The 22642-nt window shown below is 37.3% G+C and overlaps 1 protein-coding gene across 7 annotated transcripts in view; it reads left to right on the forward strand.

Moving 5' to 3' along the window:
* EYA4 (EYA transcriptional coactivator and phosphatase 4) overlaps positions 1-22642 on the forward strand; it is a 318714-nt gene that overhangs the window by 231128 nt on the left and 64944 nt on the right. For all 7 annotated transcript variants that reach the window (XM_079939671.1, XM_079939670.1, XM_079939674.1 and 4 more), the window contains exon 7: positions 19410-19534. In XM_079939671.1, the coding sequence (XP_079795797.1) occupies positions 19410-19534 (125 nt within the window). The remainder of the gene's footprint in view (positions 1-19409; positions 19535-22642) is intronic.

The raw sequence follows: 22642 nt of genomic DNA on the forward strand, positions 1-22642 counted from the left end.
CATGTGGGATCTTCCCGGACCGGGGCACGAACCCGAGTCCCCTGCATCGGCAGGCGGACTCTCAACCACTGCGCCACCAGGGAAGCCCACCTCTGTTACATCTTAATAGTTCACTATTTTCTATTATAAAGGGGTTTTAAAGGTAGCATATGTCTACAAGACTGTGTTTTTGTTTTTACACTATAATAGAAAATATGAAATAGTTTTGGTACCAATCTTTTTGGTTTAAAAGGGAATAAAACTATTTAATTTTTATACACTTATAAATATTTGTACCCACACTCTATATGAGATCTTAACATCAATTTATGTTCACTTTGGATCAAAAAATACACACTACAGACACAGCTGAAGATCCTTGTGTACTGAGCTACCTATCCTCTCTCTCCTTGAGAAAGTACTATCCTGAATTTGGAAATTATCACTACCATGAGTGTATTATATGTTACCACATATTTATGAATTCAAAAGCAGTATATAATATGCATTTGTCAATTTTTAAACGCCACGTGACTATAAAACAATATGCATTGTTTTGTGACTTTTTTCCTCTAACGTTACATTCTTTATTTATATTAATATATGTAGCTGTAGCTCATTTATTGTAAACATTGTATAGTATTCTATTGTATTTACATAACCCTAATAATCTATGCATTCTTTTCTAGATGGACCTTTAAATAGTTTCTAAGTGTTTACTCTTACAAACAATGTTATGGGATACTTTTTTGGGGAGTTGAAACAGAAAAGAGGAATTTGAGTGCATGGTGTTTGCTGTATCAGAGCAAATGACAGCCAGCACCTCAGCATTTATCTTGTAATACAAGTATTAATAACAGCACGTTAAAGTGTCAGAGTGTGTCCATCAATAAAAGCATTTTATGACACTAAATATCTAAAATATATCACTAAAAATTAATAGCTACGAATTATAAAATTAGAACCTATCTCTGTTGTTGCTGTTGGCTTTGCTGATTCCTGGGTGTTGCTACCTCAGCCAGATGCCCTTGGAATAGCCTCTTCTGACATGCTCTAAGGGCTTCAGTACCTGCCTGCTGTGTCCACCTTGCCCACGGATGGACTGTCTCCATCCCAGCAGAGAGATGTGTCTTCTTCAGGTGGCACTTCTGATCCCCGCTCAGCCTTTTTTGGGGGGTGAATGTGGGCTTGGAATGGGGAGGTTGGGATGGGGAAGAGAAAGGGAGCTGTTATGAGGCAAGGGGTCTCCAGGAATGGTAAAGTGACTGGAGGGTTTGTGAAGCTGTCAGAGAGGAGAAAGAGGAAGGACAGGGGCAGGAGGGGATTCCAGAGAAATCTAGGAGGGATGAACTAAGCTGTGGAATATTTACACAAAATACACCAAAAAAGTATTCCAGTATTTTACAAATGGCACCAGGGGCTTCCCTGGTGGCGCAGTGGTTGAGAGTCCACCTGCCGATGCAGGGGACACGGGTTCATGCCCCGGTCCGGGAAGATCCCACATGCCGCGGAGAGGCTGGGCCCGTGAGCCATGGCTGCTGAGCCTGCGCGTCCGGAGCCTGTGCTCTGTAACGGGAGAGGTCACAACAGTGAGAGGCCCGCGTACTGAAAAAAAACAAAAACAAAAACAAAAAATGGCACCAGTAGCTAGAATAATGGAAAATTGAAAAATAGTTCTGCAACCATTAATGGTATAAACACATTTTCAACTTTATTAGATATTGCAATATTTCTTTGCAAATATGCTGTACCAATTTACATTTCCACCAGAAGCATGAGACTTACCCATTTTACCACACTCTAGCCAACATTTGACCTTATCTGATTTGTAGTATTTGACAGTCTGATGGGTTTGATACAGTGTTTCATTGTTGTTTAAAGTTGCTGTTCCCTGATTATTAGGAAAGTAATTGTGTGCCTGGCCAGTGTGCTTTTTTATAATTTTTACAATTTTTGAAATGAATTTTATTACAGAGATGATATGGTTTTATAGCATCACATTTAAAATGTAAGAAAGCAGAAGAAGAAAATTAAAGTCAACTTCTTTTGTGACAGCGACTATCCACTTGTGAGGATACCAAAATCTTTCCTCAGAGGCATTTGTTTATTTATTTATTTTTAACTTCTTTTTATTGACATATAGTTGATTTACAAGTTGTGCTAGTTTCAGGTGTGCGGTGAAGTGATTCAGTAGATATATATTGAACATATATATATGTATTTAGTAAAGAAGGTCTTTAAAGAGATACAAAACAGAAAGATTCACTGATACAGCTACTGAATATTTTAATATTGCCGTATGGATACAGACATATTGTTAAAAAGTTGAAAGGAGAAGTGAGAAAAAAAATAAGTGCATAATCCACACTTAAAGATACTCATGATTTTTATTATTTAAAGACAGCTTTATTGAGGTATACTTAACATGCATATTTAAAGTGTTCAATCTGATGATGTGACATATGTGTACGCCAGTGTAGCCATCACCACAATTATCTGTCAACTTATCCATCACCCCCAAAATTTGCTCCTGCCTCTCAATAATTTTTCCTATCTCCTTTCCACTTCCCCCACCTTCATTTTCCTGCAAGCACATATCTCCTTTCTATTGATTTTCACTTTCCTCCATGCTGTGAGCATCTATCAGTGGGTCGTTCCTTTGTGTTGCTGTATCCTATTGGTTGGTGTTTGGCCATTCACTTCTTGACAGACGTTTGTGTTGTTTCCAGTTATTGAATTGATTGACCTTTTTAGAGAAAAAAAATATATATCCATAAACTTTCTCATAAGCAAAACATTAAACATGAAATAATACCTGTTATTAGTCAGAGCCTGGGACAGTATCTGGCATGTATAGGTGTTCAGTAATTATGTGGTGCGAGAACTAGATATCTGTTGTCAAATCTAAAAGCTAATGAGGAAAACAAAGCAGGCAAGCCTAAGTAGAAGATCATGGGACAGTTGAAGAACTGAAATCAGTGGTATTTTTCCTTTACCCCGAGGTCAGGAGGTCCTGCACTGCTTACCTGGAAATCTTTTCTTCAAAGCAACACATCAACTCACTTTCACTGAAAACAACCTCAATTCTTTTTTCCTCTTTTGTTCCATCCTTCCTCCAACCAGTGAGTTCAAATCCTGAGTGATCTCTGAAATTTCCCTCTCTTCACGTCTAATTAGGTTCCAGGTTCTGGTGATCCAGCGTCTTGCGTGACCGTCATTGCATTGCCCCTATGATGCTCAAGTTTAGTCTCTTCTCACCTCCTGCCTCAGCAGGTCAATAGTCTCTCATCTTGGGCCCCCCTCCAGTTTTCCCCTCTCTAATTCAGCCTCGACGTGGTCATCGCATATTTTTCTAAAAGGTAGTTTTGACCACACCGCACTGTTGCTACCAGCTCTCCACTTGCTCTTCCCTGCCAGCAGACTACAACTCACGTCCTCATCACGGAGGTGAAGGAGTTCTGTGTGCTCTTCATCACCTGCTCCCTAATCTCTAGGATGCAGAAATATTTTACTACTCGCAGGTATCGCAACACACTAGGCCATTTCCTTTCTCCGGGCCTTTGAATAAACCTGTTTTCCCATCTTCTGAACTCCCTCACCAACACCAACCCGTGTCCCCCTGATACCAGGGGAATCACTCAGAACTCAGTCTTGAAGCCTTCTTTTATCTCTGCACACAGATGCACGTGCAGTTACAAAACCCCAGCAAAGTTAATCACTTCTCATCTCTGCTGCCAATGTCCACAGCGCTGCCCTTGTTCTGTGCTGTTGTTCCAGCTGCCTTGCTAGACTGTGACCACAGTCACAGAGTGTGGGGACCATGCCTTTTTTTTCTTTTGAGTCTACTAACAGGTAGAATGGTAGTTACTTAGCAGGTGTTCAGTAAATATGTTGGGTGTTCAGTAAATATGTTGGGTGCTCAGTAAATATGTTGGATACTCGAGAAATATTAATAACTCAAATTGCGATGCTCAGTACATATGAATAAATGAATGTTTGACTTAGATGTCTGATCATCAAGTTGTAATTTTCCAACCAAAATATGCTTAATGCCTTTCACTTGTTTTCAATCCTGTCATCGCCAACTTAGTCAAAATCCATTTAACTTCCTGCCTGAATTGTTGCATCGGCGTCCAAACCTGCCTGTGTCAATAACTTCTCCCTCTTTTCTAAGCCATATTAATGCAGATTAGCCAGACTAAGCCCCTACAATGACTGCTTTAATTACAGTACCCCGCCCTGGTCAGATTGCACTGCTTGGCTTTTAAAAGCTCTAGCTATGCTAGTAATCAAACTTTTTTCTCTTCTCCAACACACATTCTCCGTTTTAGCTGGCCTGTTCTTCCCACTTCCCCATGCCAAGGTGTGTTCATTCCAGCTGTGTTCCAGGGCTCAAGTTTATCCTCTCACCAGAATACCCTCTCTTCTCGCCTCCATGTATCTGAATTCTGCGAATAATTTATGTCTTGTTAAAGTTACACCTGTGTGGCTGAGCCACATCTCCCATGGACACCTTTGGTGTTTCTGATCTATAGCACTCATGATCTAACTGCATTGTAGCCAGTCTTATAAATAGGTGAAATAACCCACTGCAACATTTCAAAGTGAATGATGGTTATAACATAAGGGGATGTATATTCTTCTCCTACCCCACTCTAGAAAGTAAGCTCCACAAAAGCACAGACTTGTTTTTTTTCATAAAGGAAAACTGAGGGCACCTGGGCATCCAAATAGTTGTCAAATAATAAATAAAGGTACAAAATTGTCTACTATATGGTGGGGATAATAAACAATAGTCCTTTCTTCAGAAGAACAACCTGGAAGGAAATATGAACAAATTTGAGTGATCGCTGAATTTTAAAGAATGTGATACAGCTTCCGAAAAGTAGCGATTTCTGTACCTGACAGTGTCACTTAGTCAATCATGTGTTTTCTGGAATTCTTGTACATTACTATAAGATGAAAGATCAAGATCATTCTAGGTCTGGATAGATAGAGCATAAAAAATGATATGAGAATATTCTAGCTCAGAGTAAACTGATGCAGTTTCTTGGATTCAGAGTAGAATGACGATACTTATATTTTTCCTAAATTATGCAATTGTTAAAAGAAGAAAATCATAACGCACTCTTTTAAAGCTCTTAACCCAGAATCTTAAGTGTCGTACATATTTGTTAAATATTTGAACTTAAGCCACTAGAGAACTTTTTTTCCCCCAAGGGGTAGTGGGGAGGGAAGGGAATTTAAGAAGGGAAGTCACATGGTTATAGTTGTATTTGAGAAAAATAATTCTGATGATTGTCTGGAGGATGATTTGGAGAGAAGATGGAAACACCAGGAAACTATTTGTTCCTTCGTCAAGGTATGGTCAGAGCCCCTCCTACTTGATATACACTTAAGAATGAGTGAACTGCTAAGATTCTGTGTGATATGTAGAGCCTGTAGCAAAGATTAGGTGAAGAATTATGAAGACCTAATTTAAGTACTAAATAGATTCCTAATTTGGAATCTATTTAGGCAGAAGCACTGAGAATATTTGAGGAACCTGCTAAAGACTGAAGGCTTGAGGAAATCGCCTAGGATTCTGATTTGAGTGACCAATTTAATAGTATAGTTAGAGATAAGAGCACGAATAGGTGTGAAAGCGATGATGATGAGTTTAGCTGTGGGCAGAGAATGTTAAAAGAGTCTGTGAGAGATCCTGGTGGAGATGACAAGTAGAGCATTGTAGATAAGATCCAGTACTTAGAAGAGATTTGAGGGCTGAGGAGGGAGGGGTTTTGAATTGATTAACAAACAATAGTTGTTAAAGACATAAATATGTGTGGAAATTCCCCAGAAGGGTGTTTCCCTGAGTGACATGGGATGAGGGCTGAGGCTGCAAGATTACGGGCATCAAAAGGTTAAGAGGACAAGAATGACCCACGAAGAAGTCTGAAAATTGATGGCCAGATGTGACGTCAAGAAACCAGGAAAGAGTAGTTGTATCAGTTAAGATGGTTTCAAGTGCAGGTAATAGAGAAGCTGACTCATGGAGCTTTAAACAATAAGGTAATTTATTGGTTCGCATAACTGGAATTCCGGAGGTAGAAAGGCCTCTGAGTGGTTGATCCAGGGGCTCAATAACTTCATGGAGAAATCACTTTCCTTTGTCTCCTTTTGCTCTGCCCTCCACAGTTTTGGATGTGCCCTAAGGCTATTTCTCCACTGGGGATAAAATGACTGGGGGTAGAAATCAACACTCCACGCTCCCTCGTTCACATCCAGCTGAAGATTCAGTTTGGATCTGGAAGCTCTCTGAGAAGTATGAAGAGGAACTTACCCACAAGTCTCCAGCAAAGTATTCCTTGGGTCTCTTTGGCACAAATATGGTTACCTTAGGATTCCTGAAACAATCATTAACTGGAAAGATGAATTAGGCTGCCATCTCCTGGAAATGAGGGTAGACTTAGCTTTCTCTAAGACGCTGAGCTTTTTTGGTGGGAAATAAATACCTAAACAAAAATTAAGATTCTTTTAGGTAAAAGGGAATGAATTAAAAATGGCAAACCCATAGCCAGGCAACAGGACCACTACAAAATTATTAGATAAGCCTAAGAGGAAGAAATTTTGAGGAGAAGTCATTAACAATACGAAATGCCAAAGAGGGGCCAAACTAAGAGTTAAAGAAAAAGCCCATTATATTAGGAATTGGGAGGAGGTGAATCTAGGTAGACTCTGGAAACTGATTGAAGTGGAAAGAAGATTGCTGTGAGGTGAGAAAGAAAATACGGAGCATTGACTCTAATTTGAAAATTCTGGGTTTTGAAAGGAAGAACAATGTTTATATAGCAACTAGAGGGGGGAAATAGAAAGAGGAGTGCTTTTTTGCAACCACCTATTCCTGTGTCAAAGTCTAGTCCATGGCTGCTGACTAGGTTCTGTTGAAGCTCTTCCAGTGACCAGTTGTATGAACTTAGTCAACTTGTCAAGCCCTCTTGAGTTTCCAATCACTTTAAAGGCAGAAAAACAAAGCTGTGGGGTTTTTTTGTTTTGTTTTGTTTTTGTTTTTAATCTCACAGAGTTGTTAAATTTCATAAATATTTTAAAGAAGAAAATAATATTATTTTTAATTTTAGGTGTCTGTGTCATATGTGTGTTTAGGAGAGATTTTAAATGGTATACTCTACTGAGGCTTCAAAAAATATTTGGGGACTGAAAATAGAACAGTTTTACTTTCAACCTCATTGCTTGGTGCTATGGTCTAAATATTTGTATCTCCTCAAAATTCATATGTTGAAATCCTAACCCCTCAAAATGATAGTATCAGGAAATAATCTTTGAGAGGTGCTTAGATCATGAGGGTGGAGCCCTCATGGATGGGATTAGTGCCCTTATAAAAGAGGCTCCAGAGAGTTCCTTTGCCACTTCCACCATGTGAGGACACAGTGGGAAAGCAGAAAACATGAATCAGGAACAGGGCCCTCACCGGGGAACTCAACCCTGCTGCACCTTGTTCTTGGGCTTCCTAGCATCCAGACTGTGAGCAATACATTTCTGTAGTTTATAAGCTACCCAGCCTGTGGTATTTTGTTATAGCAGCCTGAACATACTAAGATACTTGATCTTAAGCTAAAATTTGGATTTTGAAAGAATATAAGAAAATGTTTAATTTCAGGTAAAACTATGTTTTTACTAAAAATATAGAAAACGTAGTACCTGATTACATGCTAGGCACTCATTAAATAATTATTAATTTACTCTATTCTTCAATTTTAAAGACGAAAAATACTAGAGATTCTGTCAATCACATTGTAAAATTCTTTATATTTGAACTGTATTTTTTTAATCAGAGAGTTGATTTTAAGAAACAATAAAACTATGCCACAGAAAACTAGTGATATTGAGGTGTGTGATCAAGCCTAGGTAACTAGGACTAACTAGGTCAGTCAGTTGAAATTACTGGAAAATCTATTCACACATTGAACACTTATATGCCAGGCACAGTCCTAGGCACTATAGATACAGCCAGGAATAAAAACTCCCCTCCTGTCATGAGCATACATTCTAGAGGGAGAGACAATTAACTAATAAATTAATATATACTATGTCAGGGGAGATAATTGCCTTGAAGAAGAATAAAGCAGTATAAATGGTACAATTATAATATAAATTAGATAGTGGGTAATTATTGGGTGAGGTTGTTGCTGTTTTATAAGGAGGGCAGAGAAAGGCTCTCTGAATAGGGGGGTCTGAGCAGAGGAACAGGACAAGGAGGATGGCTGAGGGAATGGTGCTCCAGGGAAAGGAAACGTCAAGTGCCAAGAGCCTGTTCTAGGAGCCTGTTGGGTATGTTTGAAGATGGGCAGGTCAGGGTTGGGGAGATGGTGTGCCATGGGCTGGAGGAGCTCCATGAGTGAGGGAATCACTTGGGAGCCAAGGTCAGGGAAATGGTGTATCGGTGTATCACATAAGGAAGTGACCTGAGAGGCCAGGTGAGCAACTGGGGAATTTCTCTAGGAGCGATGGGAAAGCGTTAGAAGGTTTTGAGCAGAAGATGAACTTGGTTTGAGTTGGTTATTGCAAAGCTCCACTCTAACTACCATGGGGAGAAAAGGCTGTCCTAGGGCAAGCATGAAATTGAGAGATAAAAACAAATGCAGCTTTCTTTTTTCCTTTTAAATACAGAATAAAAATGAAGCCATCCACCTAGGAGGTTTGCCCAAGTAATAGCACAGATAGATCTACTCTAAGAAATAGATAGTATTGGTTTGTAATGAGTAGCGCAGTAACTATTCATAGAGAAATAATCCAGCAGACACTAGTCAACCTCACTTATGTATTTGGTGAACCTTGCTTTGTAGCAGTTAGAATAAGCACACCCTCCCCCTTTAGCACCAACAAACTACAACAGATTATTGAGTTTAGGGTCCTAAAGAGTAATGCCATTATGCCATTTTATTGTAAAGAAAAAATTACACTGTAGTTATTTTTGTCAAGCTTTTAGGGACTGTTCAGTGCTTTAAATTCAGAACAGTGTGTGTTCCCCTTAAATGTTCATGGTTGGAACACATCTAACTCTATGCAATATTTAAACACCTTTTTGGCAGTGAAACTCATGGGACAGTGATCTCAAAGCTTCTCTCATCCTACATTTTATAGGCTACCCATCAACTGATTTCAGAATTTAGGAGCAGCCATCTGTATTTTCTAGGCAGAATTTACAGAATAATTTTGCTTTGGAAAATGAGAAAAGTAAAGATTGCATGTGAGCCTAACAAAATACCATTCAATTTGCCTGATAATTTTTGCCAAGATTTTTGTCTTGAGGGCCGACCATAGAGCATTATTCCACACCCCCAGCTTTTGCAAACCACCCATCTTTTCCTAAGGGACCTTAACAGATGAAGCATTGAATTCTCCGCAGTCAGTGTTACCTCCCACCTGGGAAAAAGACAGCCCTGTAATTGAATCCCAGCATATGCATTGTCATCCCTCCTGCCTGTCCCTCTGGTGCTACAGCAAATTAAAAGATCTCTAAGCTCAGCCTGCCTTCCAGCTGCCAGCCCCTGGTAGACATGAGGGAGCCAGAAGGGACCAGGTGGAGCAGTTTTGAGTTGCATTAAACACACAGCACAAGGAGGTTGGCCGTAACTTCCCAATGAATATTTATACCAGCCCCATTTCTCATCTTGCTCTTTGGCATGGATCGGAGTGCTGAGCTCCTGCTGATTTCAAGGGCCCTGCATTGTGTTTGGACCTGCTCCGTGAAGTATTACGTCAGATGAGCAGTGGGCCCCAAGTTCCTATCACTAAGATGGCTGTTTGACTTTTTTTTTTTAGTGGAGACTATCATGTTATGGGGTCATAAGGGTGGGGCAGTGGGGGAGTTCCCTGATGTCTCCTGGCATTGCTGGCTGTTCTGTGAATTACACACAGGAAGCAACCATTGCTTCCTGTGGAGTGGAACTTTAATTGCTTGTATTAAGAGCAGCACAACACTCTGGTTGGTATATTGGTCTATTACTGCATTTTCTTCATTGTTTTCTTAGAGGTTTTTTTTGTTTGTTTGGTAAAAGGTCAGGCACTTATCACAGGGCTCCCTCCTCACATTTCACATTCTGATCCCCCGTGGCAGGTGCTAACTTCCTTGCGTTCAAAGTGAATGGGTTGAGTAACCTCATAAAGATACAGAATGTCTTGGCATAGAAAGGGAGAGAGTACAGAATGCCTGTCTGTGGAGGACTCACAGTGTTATTTCGAGAGCCGTGTAAACCTGAGAAGATATTAGGAAAACCATCTACACACACACCCATTAACTTTTCCTAAGTAGTAGATCATAGACTTAGATTCCTGTTCCTCCTTCCCCATCCATATTGTTATCTAATAAAGCACATGCCATATGTGTATTTTAGGATCAGATTTCTAAAGAGAAATCATTTTTTCATTGTTTCATTGTGTGACACAATAAACTTTAGATCAGTGATAAAAAATGAACTTATTTACAAAACAGAAACAGACAGAAAACAAACTTAAGGGTACCAAAGGGGAAAGGTGGTGGGGAGGATAAATTAGGAATTTGGGAGTAGCATATATACACTACTATATATAAAATAGATATTTTATATATTTTATGTATAAAATAAACAGTAAGGATCCACTACTGTAGAGCATAGGAAACTACACTCAATATTTTGTAATAACCTGAAAAAGAATATATATATATATATATCTGAATCACGTCACTGTACACACATATATAGGTGTATATATACATATATATGTATATCTCAATCACTTCGCTGTACGCCTGAAACTAACACCACATTGTAAATCAACTATACTTCAATAAAAATTTTCAAAATTAGAATGTTCGAAATCCATCTCAAAAAAATAAAATTACCTTCTTAGATAACTAAATATAAATAATTAGAAAGAGGACTGTGATCATGAGAATCCAGCATAAGTTCTCTAAGCAAAAGCCATGCCAGAATAGCCTGACAGCAATACCAGAAAAGAGGAACAAAGGCCTGCATTATACTTAGCACATATGGCATTCAACAACGTGTGTCTCAAAGGCTCTTGATATATTTATGAGGAAAATACAGAAAAATAGAGACTGAAAGATAGTACTGCTATTAGCTCAATAACTATCTCCCAGTGATATAGATCTAAAGATATAACTCTAGTGCCTTCTTCAAGACCTGTCCTTGACATTGGCCTGTTCAACATGTTTATTGTGATTTGGCAATGAGCGCATGCTAGGAAAGTTTATGGGTGTCATGGCACAGGGAAAGAATACTTGGAACAGCAGAATCAGAATCTGACAGGACAAGATAAAACAGTGGACTCAATCCAACAAGATAGCATTTAAGAGGAACATATGAAAAGCTGTTCACTTAGGTTCCAAATGCCAACGGCATGTGTTGTGGCTGAGAGAAAACAGGGCTGTAAAGCATTACATGGGACAAATCATAGGGGTTTGGTTGGCTGGGTTTCAGTGTATGTTCATACTGTAAAGTGTCTGATAGCAAAGCTAGTGTACTCTTCAGACTATACTGATGGGTCCAGAGTGATCCTTTTAATATTCCTGCCATGTTTTGCACCTTTAAGGCTCTGAGTTGGGACATTCCTCTTTGAGGTTTGAAGGGAAGTTATGGGAAAGAAAGTTTAGACTTACCCCATGTCAATGGGTTAAATTTCTTCCAGGACCAAAGTTGCATGGAAACCATGTATGGAAGACTTTCTGATTAATAAGTGAGTGGAAAATGAAATGGGCTTCCTCTTAAGAAAACAATTTTCTTGATACTACAGGTTTTCAAACAGACAAATCAGACATTTATTGACAGCATTGTAGAAGTGACTTTGGTAATAGCTAACATTCATAAAGATACACTGTGTGCCAAATTCTGTGTAATTTGCGTGCGTGATCTTATTTCATTCACTCAGTAACCCTCCAGTGGGTATCATTAACTCCATTTTTGAGCCTAAAGTCCATTGACTGGTAAGTGATAGAGATGGAGTTTAAAACCCAGGTTTCAGCCTATAGTACAGGCCCTTAACATAGTACTCCCAGCCTTGCGCATAAAATGGTATTTTTGCATTCGAGGACATTGAATGTCCCTCAAGACTCCGAAATTCCATCATTTTCATAGGGAGCTATCTTTATTGTGTACATTATGCTAATGCTTTGCTCTTTTCAATTCAACATTCTAGCATTGAAAAACCCTCATTCAATCATCCAGTAAAATGTTTGATCCTTACTGGTAGAGTTTTTTCCTTAGAAAAAGAGTCTATATATTTCTTGGTATAATTAATGGTATTAGATGTTTTTATTGTGGCCGTATGGCTTTATTCTTCTGCTTACTGGAGGGAAATAATTTCCTGCTTCATTAACCATGGTTTGTAACTGATCTAACAGAAACTTGAGTCTGTACTATTCAAATAACGGTTGGAGAATTCATTGGGCTTTTTTTCCTTTGTTTTCAAAGTAAAGGGGGGGGGGCTTTGAAAACCTAAATTTAGAGAAATGCTTTAGAGATACACTTTTTAAAAATTTACTCACATTTTTTGGGCGGGGAGACCATGTTTTATCTAAATAATCTGTTAAGAGTCGTAGTGAAGAAAGGGCCAGAGCTGTAGGACTCGTCTAGATCTGTAAGGAAGCCCTGGAAAGGAAGGACTGTAAAAGTGTCCAGAGAACAGTGTGTCCATGGCTTTATTTGCTGTTACTCCAGGGCCTGAGGTCACTCTGGCAGACGGGTCACTTGCACTGCAAGCATTCAGGCTGGCCTCAGGGACAGGCATGAGGTCACTGACAAATTGCAAGAATAGCTCCCATTATTCATGGCCCACTTCCCTGATCCTTGTTGATAGGGGTTTTCTTCCTCCAACATTTCCTTTTCTCTGCAGCAGAGCCCAGTTCTGATGATGTCTGCTGAAATGGGCTAGTGAGGGCCTCCTTCTGGGACTGTCTGGCCACCTGATCAGTGACATAGACACCGTGCAGCAGAGAGCATCCACATCTCCCAGCCTAACTGAGCCAGGGGAGAAACTGGCTCAGGACTGCAGCTGGGACAAGGGTTTCTTGGCTCCTAATCTGAAATGTGTTGGTTTAAGGTGGACGGATGTGCTTTTTCCAGAGAGTGGGAATTGGCACCCAGTAGTGACATGCCTATGACTTTCATCCAATCTAAGTTGACCAAATGGCTTTATTATATTTTTTCTCGCACAGTGGTTTTCTGTATCCATGCAGGGCATCTTCCTCCCCACCCTCTTGCACGCTCATGGGTGCGCGCGCGCACACACACACACACACACACACACACACACACACCTCACTCATTTGGGAGTTCTAACATTGCACATGCAGATATGAAACCTTCCATACACGTTGACATCACAGTGCTAATCCCCGTCTCCCTCCACCCATCCCTTTGCTCTCCTACTAGCCTCCAAGCTCTCAGAAGATACTTTCTGGATTCCTAGAAATGTCCCTGAACTTCCTGGATGCTCAAGCAGTGTTTGTTGAACCAGAGTACTCTTGACTCCGAGTTATTCAAATCACTTCATCAGCATTTTTCCTATTCCTATTTTATTATTCATCCTTAGCACTCACTAAGTACCCCACACAATTCTAAGTGTAGAGGAAAAAAGCAATGAATAGAAAATAATCCCTACCCTAATGCAACCTATACTCTCATTATTTAAGTAAAAGCTGATTTTGTTATTCCAATTTTTCAGCTAAGGAGGATGAAAAGGCTTATATTACATAAAAAAGGAAGTTATGAGTAAAGCAAATACCTGAACTCTTGCCCTTAAATGCATTCTGACGGTCCAAATGAAAATTGGCTAGTTAGGCAGACTCAGAGCTTGGGACACAGAGCCCTGCATACACACTGTCCACTTTATGCAAAGAGAAAAGCTGGCATGGGAGTGAATGCCTTTGAAAGTCTAGGATGTTTTTGCATTTCTTGGGTCATGAAGAATTGGTGGAATCTCAGCCTGTAAATAAACAGTCTATGACTCATTACCAGGCTCTGTGCAGAAGGAATCATGGTTTCTGAGTTACAGGAGACTAAATGCACAAGTATAAAGCATGCTCTTCCTTGGGTTTGAAGAGGATATTTAAGTCTGCTAGAAATAAATTCCACCTGTGCTACAGAAGAATGCAGACAAGAAGCAGGAAAACAGCTGCATGTGACCTGCAAGTCTTCTTTTCTTTTTTTTTAAAGAGTTTTTGTGTTTATGGATAAGTTTGTTTTTTATATTGTCCAGAAAGATGCTAGTATTCACATGGCCTTATGACATGGGTTGAAAGTGACATCTTGGAAGATAAAAAGGGGCACCTTTATACATATATATACATTCTTTTAAAAATTCTTTTCCAGTGAGGTTTATCACAGGATATTGAATATAATTCTCTGTGCTATTTAGAAAGGGGTCTCCTTTAAATATGGTAATGTAGATTTGTCAGAGTAGAAGCTTATATTGAGTATTTTTTGAAAACCATTCAAAATGTTTTATTGCAAGAATATGCATTCCTAATTGTGGTTTCACAGTGTGAAAAAATTAAAGCCACTTTTAAAAATGGGAAACATATAATGTGACAGAAAGAACCTGGGCTCCGGCATCAAATAGACTTGAGTTCAAGTCTTGGTGCTGCTACTTTCAACCTGTGAGGTCTTGGGCATGCTGTATATCCTCTCTGAGTCTCAATTTCTTTATCTATAAAATATGGAAAATAATATGCACATCAGTGTGTTAATGTAAAGATTAACAGAGAGGATATATTTGAAGTACCAAGCGTAGGCTGTGTCTTACAATATGTACTCAGTAAAAACTGGTAGCTGTTAAACATTTTCTGCTGTTGAACTCTAAGGTAAACTTTATATTTTATATGTTACATATTGTATGAACTAGACTTAAAAAGAATCTGAAGTTTAATATACAAAAGGAAGTACAGGAATATCCTTACTGTATAGTTTATAGTTTATAGCAATAATGTATGGTTTATAGCAATAATGCATGCCTATTCTCTACAGGCTCTATTAATCGTAAGAAATATCAACCCATTAAAATAAATTCAAGCAAAGGAGACTTACTGTACAGAGCCAGATAATTGCATTTTGGCTTCCTGGAAACTGGAATGTAAGATACAAAGGGTATCTTTCTTTTGTTTTCCAGGAGTGACATATTCCTGCTCCTCTCTGTAGTGTGGGCTCCATCCTTTCATTCCTGACTGATTTTCCTTCTTCACGTTGCACGTGGCTCAGATTGGCTGTGAGCCCCTACACTACCTTGCAGTTTCAGTAATACTACCAACTAGATGCTTCCCCTAGAACCCCTTCTTTGAATTCATCAAAACCCAGCTAACAATTTCTGAGAAAATTTTCTAGACTCTTTAAGTAAGTTCACAGTATTAATAGTAACAACACTCCCTGCCCCACTCCTTGGAAAACTCGCCTCTGTAATCTCCCATCGACCCATCTTGGGTTTAGTAATCCTGTGGCGCAGGCACCCTGCATGCCAACAACCACTGCTAACATCAATCCTCCAACTGATTTTTTTCATGCCTCCCCAGATCAACAACCCTCGATGCCTCCTCATTGCCTATGGGTCAAGAATAAACTCCCTGGCGGTCCAGTGGTTAAGACTCTGCGCTTTCACTGCAGGGGGCGCTGGTTTGATCCCTGGTCGGGGAACTAAGATCCCACATGCCGCATGGCACGGTCAAAAAAACCCAGAAAAACAAAAAAAGAGGGATAAACTCCTCAAGTTTGACAGCACATTCCCCTGGCACCCTAAAATGAACTTAGTGTGATGAAACCTCTCTGGCCAAAGGTTTCTGTCTTGCTTTGGCCTCTGCTCCTGAATGCTCCCCTCTGAGGGCCCCATCCACCTCCTAACTCTTACGGAGCCTCTTACCTTCTACGCAGCATTTATCCCAACCACTTATCGAATTTCTATACAACTCCTTCAGGCATAACCCAGTAGTGGACACGTGGTAAAGCTGGAAAAACCTATTCATATGTCTCCCAAGCCCCACAAGCCTCTGGTCAGAGGGAGGGAACGCAGCTCTCAATGACCTTCTCCAGGATGTGGCCCCAGGCTCTGTCTGGATACTTAATGTACTGTAGTTTTCCATGCACAGGATCTGCTTTCTCATTTAGATCATAAATTTCTTTGAGGGTAGGACCATGGTTTCTCCATTTAGCAAGCCTAACACCTGTGACAGTACTTTGCATGTAATAAGCAATTATTCATTTATTAGTTCAATTAAACTAAAAATATTTATGTTGGGTGGGTTCGGTAGGAGAAGATAAAATCACCAGCATTTGTTGTTTACCGTAATCAAGCCTGTTATCAGGAGTGTGCTACCGATAATACTTTTGGGGGTTCCTACTATTCTCCTCTCCTCTGTGTCTTTTTTATCCGATTGCTATAAAGATTTCTCTTTATCTTATTTTAAGAATTTGACTGTAATGTGCTGAAGGTTTGGTTTTCTTTTTCTTTTTCTCATTTATTATGTTTCAGGGCTTTATGGGTTGCTGTTTATTATCAAATTTGGCCATTATTCTGAAATTATTCTGTCTCTTTCCCTTTCTTGCTTTCTAATAATATTCCACAGGTTACTTTTACTTTATTCAATATTTTCCCCAATATTTTGTCTGTCTGCTTCAGTTTGAATAACTTCTACTGGCCCAGTTTCAGATTTACTGAATTTTTTTTTTTTGCAGTGCCTTGAAGTCCATCCAAAGACTATTTTTTTATTTAATATATTATAATATTCATTCTAGAACTTTCATTTGGCTCTATTTTGCAGTTTTCAGTTTTTTTCTATATGCGATATTTAGATGTAATACATACACGTTATATTCATAATTACACATACATATAAAATATATATGGCGCATAGGTATATATGCCATATATGTATATATCTATATACGTGGCATATTTATATGTTTATACCTTGTGTACGTATCTTTTCCTATAAATTATTTCACATATACACAATAGTTTTTTAAATCCTTGTCTGCTAATTCCAAATCCTGAGTCATCTACAGGTCTGCTTCTATTTACTGTGTTTTCTCTCTACTATGGGTCATATATTCCTGCTTCTTGTTATGACTCAAGATGTCATTCTGAACATTATGTACAAAATAATTTATAGTATTCTGAAAATCATGTATTTATAGTTTTCTGAAGATTATGTACAGAAACTCAGTAGAGACTGAAGCATGGTATTTGTTTTGTTTTATTTCCCAAAGTGTCTGGCTGTGAAAACAAGGGTCTGAGCATTCAGATTCCTTTTGGAGTTGAGTTGAGCTGGAGCGGGACTGTGAATAACCCAACTTCCAACCTCCTGAACAGCCACTGTTTTGGTAGTTCAGTGTTTGAACTAGAAAGGCATTGACTGATGTTTCAGATATTTTTGATTCATGTTTTTATTTATTATTGGCAAGGCCCTTGTACCTGTAACTTTGGTAAATTCACCCATTAGTTCTCGTAGCGTTTTTCTTAATGGATTTCTCAGAATATTTTACATAAACAATTACGTTACCTGTGAATTAACAGGGTTTTTTTTATACAGCAGGTCCTTATTAGTTAACTATTTTATTGAATTAACAATTTTTCTTTCTAAGCTTTACCCCTTTTACTTATTCATTTTTGTTTTCTCCCACTGACTAAGAGTGCCAATAAAATGTTGTATTGAAGTGGGAAAAAGGGATACTCTTGCCTTAGTTCTGATCTTTCTTTAATGAGAAATCATTCAATATTTCATCATGAAATAAGATGTAGATTTTTCAAGAATGGTCTTTATCATATGGGAGGCAAATGCTTCTTTTCCTAGTTTTCTGAGAGTTGTATCATGAATGGATAATGAATATTGTCAAATGCATTTTACACCCATTGAAAGTATATTCTGTTAATATATTGAATTACATTTATTGATTTTTAAGTGTTAACTCAACTTGAATTCTTGGAATAAAACACACCTGGTCATCATATATTACCCTTTTCATTGCTGGATTTTATTTAATAATAGTTTTTGAAATATTGTTTCATCTATGTTCATGAGAAACATAAATCCATAATTTTTTTTTTCTTGGAATTGCCTTTGGCAGACTTCGGATCAGGGTAATTCTGGTCTCTTACAGTGGAGTGAAAAGTGTTACTTCCTATTTTTTTCTAAAAGAATTTATAAAAGATGGCTGTTATTTTTTCTTAAATGTTTGCTAGCATTCACTAATGTGACCATATGGCCGTGGAGTTTTTTTAAATGTTTAATTATGAACTCAATTTCTTTAATTGGTATAGGACAGTTTTTAAAAGTTGTTATAAGTTTTTATAGTTTGTGTCTTTCAAGAAAGTCTGATTTTATCTAAATTATTGAATTATTTGGCATAATATTGTTCATAATATTCTCTTATCATCCTTTTTAATATCTTCAGTATCTCTAATGATCATCTTCTGGATTTGTAAATTGTCTCTGTTGTTCATAGATTTTCTATTTCAGTGATTTCTGCTTTTTATTGTTTCCTGTCTTTTACTTACTTTGGGTTCAGTTGCCTTTCTGTCACTGGTTTCTTAAGGTAGAAACTTAGATCACAGATTCTAAACCCTTCTTTTCTTATGTAACCGTTTAAAGATATAAATTTCTCACTAACCACTGCTTTATTTGCATATGACCAATTTTGATTTGATTTTTCCTAAGATTTTATTTTTCAGGGTAGTTTAACACTTACAGCAAAGTTGAACAGTAGGTACAGAGATTTTCCATCTACCCCCTGCCCTGCACATGCATAACCTCCCCTATTATCAGCATCACTCACCGGAATGCTGCATTTGTTACCAAGGATGAACCTACACTGAAAGTACATAGTTTACCTTAGTGTTAATTCTTGGTGCTGTACATTCTGTGAGTTTGCATGATGTATAATGACATACATCTTTCATTACAATATCATACAGAGTATTTTCACTGTCCTAAAAATTCTCTGTGCTCTGCCTATTCATCCCCACCCCAATCCCACCCCTGGCAACTATTCTTTGTGCTGTTGTTGTCACATATACTTTTATCCTATATCATAAATTACACAGTTCACTGTCTTTCATGAATTAAGAGAAAAATAAGATAATCTTTTGTATTTACCTACAAATTTACCTTTCTGTCACTCTTCATTCCTTCCTGTAGATCTGAGTTTTTGTATGGTTATTACAAATAACAAACAAATGAGGAAGCTTAACTAGCATGGAAGCTTTACTTATTTATTAATTTTTAATGGACCGTCACGTTCACCTGATTAACCAAAAAGTCTTAGCTGTGGGTTTCAATTCCTATTATTGTGAGATCACCTGCATGCTCAGTAAAGTGATATACAGAGTTTATTAAGAAAGCATTGCTGAAATTTCAACTTTTTCTCTGTTGCTTCCTGCTCCAACAGGTCTATGGAAATGCAGGACCTAGCGAGTCCTCATCCTCTTGTTGGAGGTGGCGACACTCCTGGTAGCTCCAAACTGGAGAAGGCTAATCTCAGCAGCACATCGGTCACCACAAATGGGACAGGAGGTAAGTGTACAACCCTGAAGACACCCAGAATCACATTTCAAACTTTGTTGTGGCTTTACATGTTAGGGATCTGCTAGTAAATAAATATTATATCTCATAAGCAATAACATCACAGCATTATACTCAAGTAATATATAGTTAATGGATTATTTATTGTTCTGGTGATTTTCTTGAAATTTTTGCTCCTCCTCTATAGCTGGAAGCATTCAGAAAGAATAGATAGCCCCGAGCAACATTTTGAAGGCCTTTAGCAAGGCTTCCTTTTTGTATTTGCCCTTGTACATATTTTTCAAAATGTAAAAAATGTGGCCCAAGGATTTACTCTCTGATCTTACTTAACAACAACAAAAATAGAAAACGGTAAAGAAATTCTATTAGTTTTTGGTTTTATTTTGAATTTTAAGAGAAAGTCTACTCCAAAATTTTTCTTAAAAATGGTTTTTCTTCAAAATGGTTTTGGGAATGGAAAAATGTCCATATCTGCTGCATTTTCTTTTCAAAGAGAGAAATACCTAACATGTATTTAAAATAGGAATTGAATTTTTTTCTAGATACCTTTTCATATGATTAACTCATAATTATGCCACAACATATGGCAACAATAATAACTATTTCAAATATTTCACTCTATTGTTTTTATAAAATGCATTCAACCTGTCAGAAAATACGATCTGATTTTTGCATCAGAATATGTATACGTAGAAAGCCTATACACATATATACATATATACACATATATAAGCTGCATTTTCAATTACTCACAATTATTTTGAAGTTTTGTAGATTTAGTTGTTTTTGTCGAGTGAAAAATTACTTGAAAATTGCTTTAATTTGTAAGCTATTCATATTATTAAATATCAGCATTTGCCACATCATATTTTCTTTTAAATTTTCAGTAAATATTTATTAAATCGATACACCTCTTTCCACTTATTTTAGAGTAACTGTGAAATCTAAAATTTTCTTTGTAAAGTTGTGTGGATTGCAACTTGCCTGTATTTAATAATGTTTTACATAAAACCCTTTGTAAATTAACATTTTCCTTGTTTATAGTGTTTGTCTCTAAACATGCATCTATAATTTTGGCTAATTAATTATAGGATTGCAAATTTATAAGATTGTTTAGTGATAACTTGTGGAGTAAGAACATTTATATTTAAACCTTAACTTGGGTGCAAATAATAAGATTTAAAAAAAAAAAAACATGCACTCTGAAATCAGACTTTGAAGGTCACTAATCACCATGTATGTATATTTAACTGAACTAAAACATACCTGATAAACTAAAATGTAGAAGTCATACCATGCAGTTATAATTTTGGCAAAAGGGTCAGAAACCAGTACAAGCACTGAAGACTATTCTCGTACACTGAGCAGGCATTCAGACAATGAACCCTTATGCTGTTCCTGTTCTCAGGGGACAACATGACTGTTTTAAACACTGCAGACTGGTTGCTGAGTTGCAACACCCCCTCCTCCGCAACAAGTATGAGAGATGATGGTACACTGCATGTGTTTGTGTGTGTGGATTTGCCCTTCTGGTTTGCTTTCTGTTGCTATTTCTGTTTGCACTCTCTTTTCTGTGTTCAGTACTTGTTATAAAAAAAAAAAAGGAGACATGAACACACCTTTTAGTTGTTTATTGATAACAGTTGCCTATGTTTTTCTTATCAACTAGTATTCTAATCTTAGGTCAGTAGTATTCTTTTATTAGTTTTTTCATAATTTTGCACAAACGGGTGCATCTACTATTTTTCTATCAGTTTATTAAGTGATAATTCAACACAACTGTCACGTCAATGAGCAGTTGAAGCAGATTGTGCCTCTGCACAAACTCAATCTCCATAGCCTATAGGCTTTCATAAATTAAATTAAATTCATAACATGGCAAAATGATATTTCCTATTTTACAGACTTTAATAAATATTCCAATTAAAATACCTAAAGTAATATTAACATTTAAAAATCCATCATTTAAAAAATTACCAGTGATGAAAGCTATACATTTAAAATTATAAATTAATATTAAATCTCTTAAAATGTTTTGAACTATATATATTAACTACATTCCTATATTTATATATATATAATATAAACTTTTTCCCAAACCAAAAGTTAACATGCTATCAAAATTTAAAAACTAAAACAAAACCACATAAAACTTCTGTAGAACCACTCAATTCTAGCACTAAAAAGAAGAGCTCACGACCTGTTAGAAATGTGCATTACAAGCAAACAGTTAGAATAGGCACAGTTTGCCTGGACCTTGCTGTATGTAGATTAAATTGGAATATATGACCAGTGGATGAAAAGTACTCCATTATGCCCGTTAGTAAATTTTTATCATTTTAGTTTCTTTTTTTTTAACTCCACACTTAAAATACACTTTTCATACTTAAAAAATATGTTGCCAGAATTTAGTTCCTCTTAATTCTCACTCAAGGGTCTTTTTTTGCAAAGAACCAGACAGGAAATGTTTTAGGCTTTGTAGGCTATGCTGTCTCTCTGTCTCATCTATGCAGCTCTGTCGCTGTAGCTCAGATGCAGCCATAGGCAATACATAAATGAATGAGAGTCGTCAGGTTCCAATAAAACTTGATTTATGGACCCTGAAATTTAAATTTCATATAATTATCACATGTCACAAAATATTCTAATTTTGATTTTTTTTTTTAAACATTTAAGATGTAAAAAACATTCTTAGCTCACTGGCTGTTGTTCTATCCTGACATATTAATGTAACATAGGCAACTTTACAATAGTGAATATATGCAATCAATATTTAGTAATTTACATCTAATATCCAACAGAAAAATTTTTTTAAGTGTGAAACATCAAGTTTTCCTTGTTCTTAGTATAAATGTTTAAGAGTTGTGTGACCATGTGGGAAAAAAAAGGACTTCTGTGTCAGGAAGACCATGGATCTGAAACCTGGCACTACATTTACTAGCTGTGTCATCTTGGACAAGTTACTTAACCTCTCTGAGCTTTAATTCTTTTCTACAAAAGAAGGATAATAATACTTTACTGTCAAAGCTTTTGTTTTAAATCATATAATGTATGTAAATTTGGGGCAATATAAACCAATATATTTTCCTTAATTAATAA

The sequence above is a fragment of the Stenella coeruleoalba genome (genome assembly GCF_951394435.1).
Source record: "Stenella coeruleoalba genome assembly, chromosome: 12".
NCBI lineage: Eukaryota > Metazoa > Chordata > Mammalia > Artiodactyla > Delphinidae > Stenella > Stenella coeruleoalba.